This window comes from Carassius carassius, chromosome 14 (assembly GCF_963082965.1).
Source record: "Carassius carassius chromosome 14, fCarCar2.1, whole genome shotgun sequence".
Classification (NCBI taxonomy): Eukaryota; Metazoa; Chordata; class Actinopteri; order Cypriniformes; family Cyprinidae; genus Carassius; species Carassius carassius.
The window spans coordinates 1,937,957-1,955,264 of record NC_081768.1 but is presented as its reverse complement, the minus strand read 5'-3'; the positions used below and the strand labels follow the sequence as shown (position 1 = coordinate 1,955,264).

The 17,308-nt window shown below is 37.0% G+C and overlaps 2 protein-coding genes across 6 annotated transcripts in view; both read right to left on the bottom strand.

Annotated features, from left to right (window-relative positions):
- Positions 1-1,373: 1,373 nt before the first annotated feature.
- On the bottom strand, positions 1,374-10,874 carry LOC132156704 (guanine nucleotide-binding protein G(I)/G(S)/G(O) subunit gamma-4-like). Its single transcript, XM_059565671.1, has 3 exons — positions 10,585-10,874; positions 8,979-9,086; positions 1,374-2,576 (listed from the first exon to the last, which is right to left on the bottom strand). Exons 2-3 carry the CDS (start codon positions 9,075-9,077, stop codon positions 2,448-2,450), a joined length of 228 nt encoding a protein of 75 aa, XP_059421654.1. The 5' UTR covers positions 9,078-9,086; positions 10,585-10,874; the 3' UTR covers positions 1,374-2,447.
- Positions 10,875-12,561: 1,687 nt separating this feature from the next.
- lyst (lysosomal trafficking regulator) overlaps positions 12,562-17,308 on the bottom strand; it is a 98,258-nt gene continuing 93,511 nt past the window's right edge. For all 5 annotated transcript variants that reach the window (XM_059565665.1, XM_059565666.1, XM_059565667.1 and 2 more), the window contains 6 exons: positions 17,207-17,305; positions 15,627-15,766; positions 14,747-14,844; positions 14,469-14,625; positions 14,156-14,227; positions 12,562-13,525 (listed from right to left, as the gene is read on the bottom strand). In XM_059565665.1, coding sequence (XP_059421648.1) covers positions 13,387-13,525; positions 14,156-14,227; positions 14,469-14,625; positions 14,747-14,844; positions 15,627-15,766; positions 17,207-17,305 — 705 coding nt within the window. In that variant the 3' untranslated portion in view covers positions 12,562-13,386. The remainder of the gene's footprint in view (positions 13,526-14,155; positions 14,228-14,468; positions 14,626-14,746; positions 14,845-15,626; positions 15,767-17,206; positions 17,306-17,308) is intronic.

Sequence of the window (17,308 nt, the reverse complement as noted above, 5' to 3'; positions counted from 1 at the left end):
GCAGACCGGGGTGGTGGTCCCTCTTTTTAAGAAGGGGGACCGGAGGGTGTGTTCCAACTACAGGGGGATCACACTTCTCAGCCTCCCTGGGAAAGTCTATGCCAGGGTACTGGAGAGGAGAATCCGGCCGATAGTAGAACCTCGGATTCAGGAGGAACAGTGTGGTTTTCGTCCAGGCCGTGGAACACTGGACCAGCTCTATACCCTCTACAGGGTGCTGGAGGGTTCATGGGAGTATGCCCAACCAGTCCACATGTGCTTTGTGGATTTGGAGAAGGCATTCGACTGTGTCCCTCGCGGCGGCCTGTGGAGGGTTCTCCGGGAGTATGGGGTCCGGGGCCCTTTGATAAGGGCTATCCGGTCCCTGTACGAACGGAGCAGGAGCTTGGTTCGTATTGCCAGCTGTAAGTCAGACTTGTTCCCGGTGCGTGTTGGACTCCGGCAGGGCTGCCCTTTGTCGCCGGTTCTGTTCATGATTTTTATGGACAGAATTTCTAGGCGCAGCCAGGGGCCGGAGGGGGTCAGGTTTGGTGACAACACGATTTCGTCTCTGCTCTTTGCGGATGATGTTGTTGTGTTGGCCTCATCAGGCCAGGACCTTCAGCATGCACTGGGACGGTTTGCAGCCGAGTGTGAAGCGGCTGGGATGAGAATCAGCACCTCCAAATCCGAGGCCATGGTCCTCAGTCGGAAAAGGGTGGCTTGCCCACTTCAGGTTGGTGGAGAGTTCCTGCCTCAAGTGGAGGAGTTTAAGTATCTTGGGGTCTTGTTCACGAGTGAGGGAAGGATGGAACGGGAGATTGACAGACGGATCGGTGCAGCTTCTGCAGTAATGCGGTCGATGTACCGGTCTGTCGTGGTGAAGAAAGAGCTGAGCCGCAAGGCGAAGCTCTCGATTTACCGGTCAATCTACGTTCCTACTCTCACCTATGGTCATGAGCTTTGGGTCATGACCGAAAGGACAAGATCCCGGATACAGGCGGCCGAAATGTGCTTTCTCCGCAGGGTGGCTGGGCGATCCCTTAGAGATAGGGTGAGAAGCTCAGTCACCCGGGAGGAGCTCAGAGTAGAGCCGCTGCTCCTCCACATCGAGAGGGGTCAGCTGAGGTGGCTCGGGCATCTGTTCCGGATGCCTCCTGGACGCCTTCCCGGGAAGGTGTTCCGGGCACATCCCACTGGGAGGAGACCCCGGGGGAGACCTAGGACACGCTGGAGAGACTATGTCTCCCGGCTGGCCTGGGAACGCCTCGGTGTCCCCCCAGAAGAGCTGGAGGAAGTGTCTAGGGAGAGGGAAGTCTGGGGTTCTCTGCTTAGACTGCTGCCCCCGCGACCCGGCCCCGGATAAGCGGTAGAAGATGGATGGATGGATCATCGTAGCGGAAAATGGGGAGAGATGGGAAATCATTCAAATGGAAACGCATTACAGATGCACAACACGTCAGAGGTTTGGACACATCTGCTCGCTCTTTATTACGAATATTATTTCTTACGCGCACAAAGAAGGCATTTATTTGATTAGAAATACAGTAAAATATTGTGAAATATTATTACAATTGAAAACAACTGATTCTATTTGAAAATATTTAAAAATGCAATTTATTCATTTGATGCAAAGCTGAATTTTCAGCATTAAAGTCAAAAGTTCGGATGCATTATGTTTTTTATTAAAGCAGAGAATAGTCATGAAAGCTATGAAATAAAACAAATGGGAGTCTGGGCATAATGTAGAGATTAAAACATGCTTCTTCTGTCTCCTTTTGGACATTAATCAATCAAATTCGAGTTTTAAAATAATTGAATCAAATTCCAGTTTTGTAAACAAATTCATACAATTTCTTAACAACTAATTTCAATCATTCAAAACACGGAGATAATTCCTTTCTTTTAATTAAACCTATGAACGAATAAATATTTGCAATAGCAGGAAAATGGATTGTGACTTCATGACAACTGTATGATCTGACATATATTTCCATTAATATAATTAATGCATGGATGCATAAGTAACAGCTGTTATATTGAGTTGTCTTTTTTGTCCTCAGATTAAAAGTAAAAAAATAATAATAATAATTTGAATTATTAATGCATAAGCTTTTTTTTTTGACGATTCGCTCAAGTGTGTCCAAACATTTGACCAGTAATGCATATCAAACAGCTTAAGTTCATAAAAACATCAGGGTTTCACATCCTCTGTGACACAAACAGAACAAAAACACAAAAATCTCTCATCTCATAAGCAGTGAGAAAGGCTGTTCTCTAATTACGAAGTAATAGCAAACCTATTTAACGAGACATGAGACGCTCTGATTGGGTTGCCAGTTAATTGACCCCCCCCCCCAGACCCCCCAGAGGCGTCCAGGAGGGATCTGACCGTCAACAGCCGCTCAAACACAGCTCAACGGCGGCAGCCAGAGACGAGGACACAGAACCTGCGGCCCGTCCCAAACTCAGAGGATGGTGCAGAAGAACTTCTTCTCCCTGAAGGGGTTCTCTGAGGCCGGGACGGGCACGATGAGCGGGTCCTCTCGTATATGAGCATCACAGTACGCCATCAGGTCCGCCGCGGCCTTGGACACCTGAGGACAGAGTGAGGGCTTTAGATTAGGGGTCTCCTCTGCTCGCCAAGGTGGCATTTATTAAAATAAAATACAGTAAAAATACTGAAATAGTTTTTACAATTTAAAACAACTGTATTCTATATGAATATGTGCTAAGATATAATTTATTCCTGCGACTGAAGTTGAAGTTATGATCTTCAGAAATCATTCTTTGCTGCTCAAGAAACATTTATGATTATTATCAGTGTTTAAAACAGCTGTGCTGCACAATAAATTGTGGAAGTATTAATAAAAAGTTCGGAAGAACAGCATATATTTGAAATAGAAATTTTTGCAACATTATAAATGTTTTTATAAATGTCAATTTTACTGTTACTTTCTTCAATGTGTCCTTGCTGAATAAAAGTAAGATATAGATATATACATAGACCCCAAACCTTTGAATGTTAGTGAATCATGGTTTCCACAAAAATGTTAATATTTTATTTTCCATAAAAGATTTAGGAAGAATCGTGTGACAATGGAATCCGTAGTAGAAATCATGAAACATTTTCAAAAATAAATTAAATTTTTAGATATATTACATTTGAAAACAGTTATTTTAAATGTCAAGACAATTTCACAATATCACTGTTTTAAATAAATGCAGCCCTGGTGAGCTGAGTTTCAAACACATAAAAAAAATATTATATTATTATAATTTTACTGGTATTTTGAGATCAAAGGTAAACTATTATTAGTATCAGTTTTCTATTATTTTCTATTATAGTTTCATTTTTCTCCTCCAGGTCACAGTAGAATGCTTCAGATCATCCAGGACACAGACTGTAGTTCAGCAAACACACATGAAACTCATTTGTGCTTAACTCTATTGATCAAATCTACTCTAATAAATGATCAGCGATGAGCGGCAGGATCTGCTCTCCTTCTTGAGAAAACTGCACTGGCTCATGTTTCTACATCTGACTGTTGTACATAAATATTTGGTCGAAATATTTAGTTTTTTTGTCTATGCAAAGACAAAAAAAAAAAAGTTTGAAAGAGGACGATTTTAGTCTGCAAATGTCATGCTGAATAAACATGACATTTATCACAGTGCATTATGTTCACTGCCTGCTATTTCTAGCCCCCTTTGGAGGATTTTGGCCTAAAACGGCCAGAGTGTGCACACAAACATACAGACGCTTTACACAAACTATTCATTTATTATGCAGTTATTCAATACTGTTTTGCCTTTAAAAAATGCTTTGCGTTCATATTTTGGACTTATGTGTGTATCTGCACACAGTATGCTTTATTATCTTGTCTTTGTCACTATCTTAAGCAACATTAAGTGTTATTTGTGTTGAGTGTTTTAATGTATTTCTGCTCATTCACAAAGGAGATGTTATTTATTAAACCAAACAGAATCAAACCTTTCAAAACCACGCAGCAATATGATTTTTTTATTGAGAGACAGGCAGTGACATTATTATAGATTTACAATCTTAGACTATATTAGACACTTGCTGGTGATATGGGATATATTTTCATACAAATAATGCATACAGCTCAAACTAAAAGTTTGAATTAAAAAAAAATGTACGAATGAGAAAAAGGAAAGTAAATCAAGTGTTGGGGACCATTTCAAGCTTTTAGGAAGACTGATACATGTTTTGTATCTAAACAGCTATATTGATATCTTTGCTATGCTTCTGGTTCACAGTGTTAATATTTTCCAAACTTATGATGCATTTAAAGGTCCCGTTCTTCGTGATCCCATGTTTTAAACTTCACTTAGTGTGTAATGTTGTTGTTAGAGTATAAATAATATCTGTAAAATTCTAAAGCTCAAAGTTCAATGCCAAGCGATATATTTTATTTAACAGAATTCACCTACATCGAACGACCCGTTTGGACTACATCCCTCTAGTTCCTGCAGTAATGACGTCACTAACACAGTTTTTTACTAAGCTCCGCCCACATGAATCACAAAAAGGGGCGTGGTCTTGTTGCACTCCGACGGAGAAGAGGAAGAGTAGCGTTTGTGTTTGTCGCCATGTCGTCGAAACGCTGTTATTTTCATCTCGGAGTCCAATCATCTTTGTTTGGGCTTCCCAGGGACGCTGTACTTGGAGATTATTGGTTACAATTTATGTTTAACTCGGTTCCTGAAAATTATAATCCACATGTAAAATGTGCAGCAGATTTTGCTGAGGACAGCTTCCTCAATCTCAATCAGTTTAATGCCGGATTCGCACAAAGATTATTCTTGAAAGATGGAGCAGTTCCCTCTTTGTCTGGAGAAGGCGTTACTTATGGACCACAACCGGTAAGTGTATTTTATTATTTAAGTTGGTGCGTTTAACAGTTTCTGTAACTTATTACACAAAGGGCAACGCAGTTTAGCTTTGTTAACTAGATGTTTGGGCTGTGCAAAAAAAACGAATGCGATTTTCATGCGCATCTCGTCAGTAAAAACGCTCCTGTGATTATAAGTACATCTCCAGCACGTGCTCATGCACACTTGCTTCTCAAAACTAGTCCAATCACGTTTCCAGGAGGGCAGCGTGCGCTCAGCTGCTGTCGAATCACAACACAGGAACCGCTGGCACAATCACAACTCGTCACGTATTTCTGAAGGAGGGACTTCATAGAACAAGGAAGTCATCAGCCCGTTTTTATGACAGTGAAAACAGCGGTATACAGATAGGTGAATTGTGTGAAAAATACTGTTTTTTTACACGCGAAACATGAACACATGTTATATTAAACACTGTAAACACAATCAAAGCTTCAAAAAACACACGAAAAACAGGACCTTTAAATGATTCAGTGCGCGAGTGAACTGTCCGAATGAATCAAACTGAATTGCGAACGTTCGACGTTTGAATGAAACAAAAAGATTTGAATCAAAAAATGAATCTGGAATCGTTAGTTCTGATTCTGAAATATTATTCTTAGGTCAGTATACTGTAATTTAACAGTAATACAAAAATAATATAATGTTTATAATAATATTTTCAATACAGAATGTGAGTTAAACTGAAACACTGAAACTATAACTTGAATGAATAATTGAGTGATGCAGTCATTGGTATATGTTTTAAGATTTAACAAAAATATAACCTAATAAGTTGTGATTAAGGCGTACTGAATGATAAAATGTGCTTCAAATATAAAGTCAAGTTGGAATTATTACCCATTATACTCCTAGTAATTAGAAAATGTCATCAATTTCGTCATTTAAAAGTTCAATATCGATATCGACGATACTTGGCTTTAAAAGTATCGGTATCGTATTGAAAACAAAACACTAAGACCTCTTCTGGAGGCGGGGCCGGAATATGCAGCTCATTTGTATTTTAAAGTGATACACACCAAAACTGCTCTTTTTAGACACGCCCCCAAAATGACATTTTCCAGATGTTATAATAAATTATTTTTGAGCTGAAACTTCAAATATTTGAATATGCTGATTTGGTTATCATCAATGCTCAAATATTATTATTATTATTTTTATCAATGTTAAACAGTTTTTGTTACATAAAAAAGAACATTTGTTTGAAATAGATATCTTTTGTAACAAAAATGTCAACTGTCATATTTGGTCAATAAATGAAAAGTAGTGTTGTTGGTTTTTTTTTTGTAAAAAGCTTTTAATGGTAGGGCCTCATGATTTCCACCAAAATATTGTGCAACTGTTTTCCAACATTGATAACAATCAGAAATGTTTCTTGAGCAGTAAATCATCATATTTTCATGATTTCTGAAGATCATGTGACACTGAAGACTGGAGGAATGATGCTGAAAATACAGCTGCACATCACAGAAATAACATAGCAACTATTTTAATAATGTTTCACATATTTACCATTTTTTACTGTATTTTTAGTCAAGTAGATGCAACCTTAGTGAGAAGAATAGACTTCATTCAAAAACATAAAAATCTTAATTATTCCAAACTTAAAACACAATGGCTTTTAAAGTGCACGTCATCTTCATTTACAGGAGTAAAAGTGTCACGTGGAGCCCTAATGCACTGTTCCAGTATTCCCATTTCACACACAGAGCTGTAATTACAGCACACCAGCCGCTGATGAACCAGACGCACTAATTAACACATATCACCTGTGACAGACCAATTAATGAACACACGAACATCTCTGATATCACTGATATTAGTGATAGAGACCACTGCAGGTCATGTGTGATCAAACAAACACAAATCAGCTTCAGGACACGAGCACGAGACGCCTCACAGCGGTCAGATGATCTGAATCTGTGTGTTAACTCACGACTGAAAGAATAAGACAATTCACAATCCTGACACTTCTGATCACATCAAGCAAAATGAACTCGGATTACTTTCTTAAAACATTTTGCCTGGTCTTATTGTGAATGATTCATCAATGCAAGTAAAATCAAATAAAACGTAATATTTTTTCCAACAGTTTTTATTTTTTAATGTAGTTTAACTTGATGTACTAAAATAACTAAAAATAAAAATTATAAAGGCATTAAAAAAAATTAATGATTATAGACATTTAGTGAAAATAAAAAACTTATTTAAAAAATATATCATATATATCATACAAACATATGTGTGTAGCAATATTATTTTATTATCATTGAAATAATATAATAGTTTTTATCAATATTTTTAATTAATTGTACTTTTTTGCTTCATTTTAATTTTACTTATTTTTAAATTTTAGAAAGTTTTAAGTCCATTTTTTAAAATGTTTAATTATTTTTTTTTTTTTAAGCTATTGTAGTACATCAAGTTAAACTACATGATATAATATAAACTCTTGAAAAAAAAACATTTAAAATATTTAATAAAATAAAATATTGTTCAAATATATAAACCTCAAATCTCAAATGTTCTAGTTAACTATTTAAATTATTTTATAAATTATTTCCTGTATGGCACATCATAATATCGTATATAAACATAAATACACACACAAAAACACATGCATGTAAGAAATGATAAATGTTAAATACATCAGGTTGTTAATGTAATTTTTAATATTAAATGCCGAAACAGAGACTCCATTAGGAATTTAGTTTTTTTGTGTTGACTCAAACACAGACTGGTAGATTTCCCATTGGGGATCAATAAAGAATCAGTCTACCTATAGATTGCTTCCCAAAATATTTCCCCGTGGTTAAAAGCAGAGGTCATATCTGATGTCAGAAAAGATCTGGATCTGCAGGAAGATGCTGAAGCTGAAGATGAGAAACCTCTGCAGAATCATCCGATCCATCTCTGTTCACAGCTGAGCCCGTGCTCCTCTAAACGCTCGCTCTGTCTCTCATCCCTCGGGTTTACAGACCAGACCACACACAACTACAGCTAACAGCTGCATTACGCTTCCTTAAAGCGCTCGCTTAGTGCTCTGGGCACATTAGAACAGATAACGAAACGTACTCTCCAGATGCTGCTGTCATCACACCTCATGCATGATGAAATATGATTTGCTGTACGCAGGCCAATACAAATCTGAATCCTAATATGATTGTTTTAGAGGGTGATGGAGGGGACACTAGAAGGGTTAAAATAGCATGCCAACTTCTGACTCAACCAATCGTGTGAGTTCGGGGGCGGGAGTAAATGACCACATGACAGTAAACATGAAAGATCTCTCTGAGTCTCTGAGTCTGGGGTATATTTGAAGCAATAGCCAAAAATACATTGTATGGATCAAAATTATTGATTTTTCTTTGATGCCAAAGATAATTAGGATATTAAGTAAAAATCATGTTCCATGAAGATATTTAGTCAATTTCCTACCATGAATATATCATAAATTAATTTTTCAATAGTAATATGCATTGCTTAGAATTCATTTGAACAACTTTAAAGATGATTTTATCAATATTTTGATTTCTTTTGCACTCTCAGATTCCAGTTTTTCAAATAGTTGTATCTCAGACAAATATTGTCCTCCGAACAAACCACACAACAATGGAGAGATGATTTATTCAGCTTTCAGATGATGCAGAAATCTCAATTTCCAGAAACGTACCCTTATGACTAGTTTGTGCTCCATGGTCATATATATATTGTCCATTTAAAAGGGAAATTCTTTAATGTATTTGTATTTTTTCTTTGTAATAACTTGCACTTATTAACATGTTTATTATTTAATGCCACATCAGCATCAAAGGTTTTTCACTAATTTAAAATAATCATAACAATAATACTTCAATTAATTGTATACAATGCTTTTACGATATCATTTTTACAAACATTCAAATAAATAACAATGGTGCACTGATTACTAATTCACAATTGTTTTTATTTTATTGCAATACCAGCTTCAATTGCTTCATCCAAAAGGAAACCCTATAAAAGACTCTTTCTCTTTCTTGAGTGAATTAAACCTTCGATTTAGAGGTTTTCGTGACGTTTGATGAGTTTAAAACACAGACCTTTATCCTGTCCATGCAGGCCTCCATCTTCAGCTGCTCCACAGATTTCCGGGCCTGAGAGATGCTGGCCGTGCTGTTATTAGCCATTCCGTCCTTCATGATTGAGTCCTGCACACAGAACACACACCAGAGGAGCTACTGAGGTTATTACAGCACATCTGACTCTAGCACAGCAATATTAGATCATCTTACACTGTAAAGACTACACTAATATATTCCAGTGTAGTACTATGAGGACCTTAGTGTATCAAGTAAATACCACTGTATGTGAAGACTGTAATTATTCAGTAGGCTATATATCGTGTAGAACTAACATTTTTACTACAGAAAACTTAATAGACAGCCAAAAAGAATGAGTTTTTTTATGTCCTTCGTGCAAATTCAAGTTTGTGATCAGTAAGATTTTTTATTCAAAAATAGATTTCTTTTAAATCAAGAATGCATTATGATGCGTCAAAAGTGACAGTAAAGAATTATATTTCAAGTAAATGCTGTTCTTTTGAACGTTCTTTTCATCAAAGAATGATTCAGTCAGTTTCTACAGAAATATTGTGCAGCACAACTGTGTTCAACATTGATAATAATCAAAAATGTTCCTTGAGCAGTAAATCAGCATATCAAAATGATTTCTGAAGATCATGTGACACTGAAGACTGGAGGAATGATGCTGAAAATACAGCTGCACATCACAGAAATAAATTACACTTTAACACAGATTACAACAAAAGTCTGTTATTTTAAATTCTAAAAACATTTAGCAATTTTTACAGCGTTTTCGATCAAATAAATGCTGCCTTTGTGAGCAGGAGAGACGTTGAAATACATTACAGATTCTCACTTACGGCAGTGTAAGGATGTGCATACGTTCATTATCGAAATGTGAAACTCTTTTTATGATTTTATTAATTTCTGTAAATCCTGAACAGTGTGTTTTGCACCAAACAATCATATTTCTCAAGTCTATGCCAGTGTTGTGATCCTATAAGTGCTCCAATAAATATCTGTCAAAACAGTCCGAGGAGCAGTTCGGGTTCATTTTAAATGATTTTAACCCATACATCACTACGCAGCAACATCATCAGCACACAAGGGTTAAAAAGGCGTTTATGAAGCTGAGCATCTTGCTCGTGTAGCCTACATTCAGTCATGAGCCACACCAATGCTGAAAGAATAAAGGCCAGAAGCGCTGGAGCACTGGATTGAATAACATGCTTCACAATCCACATCATAAAAATAAACCATATTCACACAAAGCTGTTTTAGCTTTCATAATGCTCATTATTTGTAGGCGACATGAAACCTAGAATCAGCAAAAACACACGAGGGTCGTGATTATTATTCAAGGCCATTTCGTGAATGATCTCTGAAGCACATCTCAGCGAAATAAAACACGACTCCAGCATCACTTCCCCCTAAAACCCCGAGCGGGCATCAATCATCCCTTCAGACCGAGCGCGTTTAAACCCGTCATCATGAAGCCGCGCTCGCGCCTAGAACGATGGAATTGTAACAATCGCGCAGCTAATGTTACAATAACGTTCTAAAGCAACAGAGCAGGGCGCGCAGTTTAAGGTAATCAGCACAGATAACGCGTGTGAACACCCACCTGAAGTGTGTCACTGCTCAATATGTGGCTCGACTCCACCCGAACCTCAAACACGGTTCATCCGCCGTCAAACGTCGAATATTTCCCCGCTTTACTGCTCTCTGGCGCTGGATGAGATGCGAGGGGAACCTCGGTGTGACGCACGAAAGCAGGTGTCGCTGCGCCTTTAAGAAGCCCGCGGACGCCAGACGCGGAGGGCGCGCGTTAATATCGGCGGAAGATCGTTAGGGCTCGGTTTTTTCTTTTTTTTGCAGGGCGCACCGGAGGCACGTGAGGTTTCCCTGTTTAACGTGAGATCACCGGGTCTCCCAGTCACCGAGATGACATCACGGGCCCCGAAACACTCGCGCTGTGACGTAACACGGTATTATAGCAAGTTTCATTAATAAGCAAAGACACAAACGCAGCTGGGAACTTGAATAGAATAGAGTACTAATTCACTATATAGGCTCTTTATAAAACAGTAATAGAACAAGAATATACAATGGTACAGAACGGACTGAGCAATATAGATTAAAATAAAGGTTCTTCATTGTTAAAGGAAACATGTGACATCCACGGAACACTTACAATGCAAAAAAAAAAAAGTTAAAGTTACTCTACAGATCTTTTTTTTCCCCCAATATACAGTATATTGTGGAAAATTGTTCTTTACACTGAGAAAACTGGTTCTTTTCAGAACTGAAAGATTCTTTGGGGAACAATAAATGGTTCTTCTGAGGTATTGCTGTGAAATTCCTTTTTTATAATAAAGAATAAAATGAAGGCTCTTTATTGGCATGAGGTTCTGCAGGTTTCATGAAAGGAAACAACACTTTTTAAGATTTAGTGAATAAAATGTAAGTAAATAAAAATAAGGAAACACTTGGGTCACGTTCTCTAAATATAAATGAGTTTTATAAGCAACACTTCAGAAGTTTGAAAATACGACTTCATACAGATCTCTTCATCAGAAATGCATCAAAATGAAGTGTTTATAATTAAAAGAACAAATATCTTCATAAGTCAAAGAGAAAACACATACTCCATTGGCAGATATTTGTACTTGTTTTAAGCATAAACTCAATTTATAAAAGAATACTTCATCTTCATATTGCATCTCAAATAAATGGATCTTGATTTAAGAATGTTCAGATATTTAAATTAGAATAATTAAATAACCTTTCCATTTCATTCTTTGAAGCAAAAAGTGCTTGAAGTGTTCTACATATTAAGACAAAAATATTCTTTTATGAAATCCCTGCAGAAAAAAATCAAAAAACAAAACACTTGGAAGCTATTTAAACACTGTACAGAAGAAACAAGTGCAACAAACCGAATCAAAATTTCTTGAATAATTATATTTAGATTATATATAGGTGACATTTTATTACATTTCATAAATACAAAAAATGGAAATAAATGTCCCATCCAAGCCTTGGTGAACATATCAATCTTAAATTACACAAAACACTGTTAATTCAACAGAACGACAACAATAAGCCTTTTCGTGATAGTTATGTCAAACAAATTCACAAACTCAGCCAACAACTCACACGATGACAGTAAGATCAATCTCTTTCTGAGGGAACACAAACATGAGAATACTGTGCACGAGAATTAAGAGAGAAATGTGATGCATGCCTGGAAAACACAGTCACAAAAACGAACCGAACACATAACAGATTCTCCCGAACTAGTCGACTCTTTCTGGAATAACTTCCTTTGGGGGTTAAATGATACATATGGTAGATATTTCTGATAATAATGAAAAACAAAGTAGTCATGGGGGAAAAGGTGAAAGCATTCCCTTTCTAGTAAACACTAAAATCTAAGCCAAGACCATTAAATTAGTTGTAATGTAAGACTCACGCTAACAGGAAATACAGAATAGGAAACAAGGCAAACAACATTCTGGATATATATGGTGTTTAGATGGTGGACTCAAATTCAATTAATTTTCCTCCACATTTAAGACTTCAAGAGCATCTGTTGCATGGTGTTTTTATTGTTAGCAGAAGTATTTCTCATTTTATTTGTAAGAGGGGCCTAGAGGTAGATCGGACTAAACCTTATTTTGTATCGCCAATGTTAAATAGTGATCATAACATGCAACACATAAAACTAGAACAGAAAATAAGAAAGCAGAACATGTTTTTAATGAACTATTAGAAACTGGATGTGGTCAAACATAGTCAGGTGGAAAAGCACAGGATAAATATTAGCACTGTGACATTCATAAGATGGTCCCAAGTGCATTTTCTAATAAAGAACAAGCAGACGTTGAGATTGTGGCTTTCATCCTTGTTTGAGAATAAATATTTCAGCGGTCTGTTGCTGAGGGATGATGTTTAAGAAGGCATTGCGTGCACACATTCATTACGCCGCTGCGTCTGCGTGGATCATGATGCAGTTTCTGCAGGAGCGCAGACGGACGGGAGTGTTCAGATGACTGCAGTCTGGTTTGGTTTGTAAAGCAGGATTTCTATTCTCAGGATGGTGATGGGTGGACGAGATGAGGGACAAAAAGTAGGAAAGGCCTTCAAACATTCGGCCTGGGCAGACCAGATTGTAGCAGCTTTCAGAATCAAACAACACAAATACTACATGAATCAGTCAAAACAGATGAGGAGACATGATGCGGGGAAAGGCCTGCGTTCGATCTGCCTCACGAGCCCCTGTTCTTTATGGAACAAATGCCATCCATTCCTATAGTGATGATCGGGGGCGGGGCTTTGTGCATGTAGGCTCCTCCTCTTCCTGGGTCGGCGGGGTCGCTCTCAGCGTCCGTCTGGTTTGGGGGATGAGTGGCGTGACGCAGGATCAGCCTGCAGCGTAGCTGCTGAGGAACGAGTAAAACATGGGCAGCTTAAAGCGTTGCTGGTCTCGACGGCACCATGCGATCACCGTGCCCTCGCTGTTGGCCGTGTAGAGGTGATGACCGTCACACGAGAACGTGAGACTGAGAGAGGATGCAGAAGGAAACATCATTAACTATGTGACACTTACACTACCGGGCATTCAGATTTAAAGTCTCCTCTGCTCATCAAGGAGGAATTTATTTGATCAAAAACACAGCAGAAATGTGAAATAATATTATAGCTTAAAACAGCTGTCTGAATCTCTGTTAAAGTGAGATGCTGTATTTTCAGCATCATTATTCCAGTCTTCAGTGTCACATGATTTCTGATTATTATTAATGTTGAAAACAGTCACAATATTCATGTGGAAACTGTGATACATTTAATTAATAGAAAGTTCAAGAAATGTCTTTATCGTCACTTTTAAACAATTTAATGCATTGGTTCATGTGAGAATAATGATGCTGGAAATTCAACTACAATTACATTTGAACATATATTACAATAAAAGTCAGTTATTAACTGTAATAACATTTCACAATTTTTACTGTGTTTTTGTTTAAAGAAATGCAAAACTGGTGAGCAGAAGAGACTTCTTTTTATTTAAAAAACAGTAAAAGCTCACAAGTATTCCAAACGTTTGACTGGTAGTATATGTGTGCATGTTACTTTTCTAATGCAGATATCAGAATAAATCTGTGTGACGTCATATAAGAGGTAAAGGTGTGTACCTTATGATAGGCCTGTTGGATTTTGGGAAGGTGATCTCTCTGACTGGCTTCAGGTCCCATGTGCTCCACAACCTGAAATATGATGACAGAGAATAAGGAGAATAAGGTAGATCAGCACTGATGAGAATCTTCTTAATATATACGTATAGTTAAAAAAAATCTCTCTTTATGCAACCACTTTTTTTTCTTCTTTTTTTTGAAGCCATTCCACATGCATTTAATTTTTACACAAACAGCTGTGGATTTGTGCAGTTGTTATGCTTTGTCAAACTCAACTATTCAACCTTGTTTACAAAGTTACTACATGTTTTACCTGACCACACCGTTCTCCAGTCCGCCAGCGATCACGTTGACCGACACTCCCTCCGGCTGATTGGAGAACGCCAGTGAACAGATGATCTCTCGACAGTGAACGTGACCAATCAGATCTCCGTTGATTGTCCACAGTCTCAGATCACTTCCTCCACCCACTGCACACACGAAGAGAACATGAAATGATCACATTCATTCCATACAAACGGTTTAAAATTACACTGTAATAGAAAACTCAATAACGATAAAACAACCATTTCTACATGAAACCCAGGTCACCTGAGTCACACACTGTGGCGATATCTCCTGTAGTCTCACTGGCGGACACTGCGTTGACTGGACTCTTATGACCTGTGAGACTCTGCACGTAACACAACCTAACACACAGACAACACCATCTTCATTTTCTCATTACTGCCATGCTACAGAGACAGTACTGCATTAAAGTGATTTCCTAGTGCTATGATGTGAAAGTACGTACGTCAAATACACTGAAAAGAGTGGTGTAGCATTTCCTTTGAAACGACTTTCAATCATAAATCACATGTAAGTTTGATAAATAAATGATTACAAAGAAATGGCGGGTAACGAAAGAATTAAGCGTGACATTTTTAATACGGAAATAGTATTTTCTTGCAAAATTCCAAAAATAATATTTACAGTTTACACTGCAATAATATTTAAAAATACATGTAAAATATATACTTTTATGTAGTATTATAACTTTGTACATAACAGTCATGAGGGGGAAATGTCATAAAATAGGCTTTATTTTCTTTTTATACATATCTGAATGCCTTATCTATGCAAGGAAAAATATTTTCTCAAAGTGTAAATTAGATTATTAGAGCACATTTGACAAGAAAATACTATTTCTGTTTTCCTACTTATACATTTCAGGTTTAATTCAAAGGGTTACTTGACTGAGCAAAAATAGTTTCTGCAACAAATTTTCACTTTACTTTTATTTATTTGAAATTCATGTCAACTTTAATATTTTGTCTGTATCTATATTCCTTTAATGTATCTTAAAATGCATTCTAATCTAGTAGTCAAATTAACCTCCCATTGTTTATTTCAAATACTGTTGGATAAGTTGCCTTGAATAAAAGTGTCTGGTAAAGGCAGCCATGACTGCAGTGATGTCAGAAGCTCAGACCTGTTGAGGTCCCACAGGATGCAGGTCCCGTCTCGACTGACACTGATGAGGATGCTGTAGGGTTTACAGATGAACAGGCCTGTGACCTCCGCCGTGTGACCGTACAGGTGAACCTGCGTCTCCACCTCCATCTCTGTCGGCTGAGGAAGAACAGACTTCACCATCACACGTCTCAATGGAGAACGACTGTAATTACAAGCGGATCTAAAGAGTAAGCGTTTTATGGCCTCATTAGAGAACGGATAATGGGCTCAATAAGCAGAAGTGAGCTAAAAGAGCACTTTAACAGATGATTCTGATCTGCTTTTATGGTCCAGAGTAAACAAACCAGCACATGACAGTATAGAGAGTTAAATCAGCCAAAACTGAACATTCAACATATGTTTTATAGGACAGCTTCTGGTCTTGAAATAGAGATTTTTTTATATGATCTCAATTCATTTTTCATGTTCATTTAATTTAACTTGATGTACACAAATAACAAAAAAACCCTAACCATATATAAAACAACTAAAAAATTTACTAATTTAATTAAATCAAATAATCTAAACTAATATAAAAAAATATAATAAAAATATAAATGTAAATATCAATAATTCAGATTCTTGATTGCACTTTTAAATATTAAATAATTTATTATAATGTAATAAAATATATTTATATAAAATTATAATTTTGTGCATTAAAGTAATACACTAGATTATAGTAATGAGCGCTTCACAGAATACCTTGTTTTATTTTTGGCTAGTTGTCAAGGCAACATTTCTCATTTTCATTTAGTTTAGCTTGTAATTTACTTGTAAATGTAATAACTACACTGGAAATAAAAATGAACAAAAACTAAATAGATATATATAGAAATATTTATAACAATAGAAATCACTAAAATGCAACAAAATTATCAAAACTTTCAAATTATTAATACAACTCAAAATAAAAAGAAAAGAAAAAAGAATATGTAAAACTCCTGACACTAATTGTTATATTGTTTGATTGCACTTTAAATTGAATCAGATTTCAAAATATATTAAAATATATAATGCTTTATCATATAAATTTTAATTCCGTGCATTACCCTAATGAAAGATAATGCACATAAAACAGTTTTCATTTTCTTTTTGCAGAATTTTATTTCATAGTTTTGATTATGGGGTAAAAAATGAGTTCAATTATTTAAAATTTAAAGTCTATTTAAAGGAAAATCAGATCACTCTTTCATCATTTTTATCTTTAGAATATCTTCTTTTACATTCCACAGATGACATAAACACAGGTTTGGAACAACATGCATGTACAATGACAGAGCTGAAATACTCCTAATGTCAGAAAGATTCATTTGAACCAATCTGAGGAGCAGAACAGCACCTGCGTTCTCAATGAGAGAGTGTTTGAACGAGCCGTCTGACACCCAGACTTTAGCCCACCTGTGGGCCACAGCAAATGTTTTTCTAGGACAACGGGGAGATAACTAACAAGGCCACTACAAACACTGTGTGTGTGTGTGTGTAGGTGCTCTACAGGGACTGATAATGGACGTGGGCTGCTGCGTGGGTGGAGGCGGTGTTGCCATGGTGACGTACCATCGTGGTGGTGAAGCGGTTGCTGTAGGCGGTAATGACTCCACACTTACTGCCTGTGAACAGCTGACAACTGTCCGGCACCCATGCACAGCTAGTCACCTG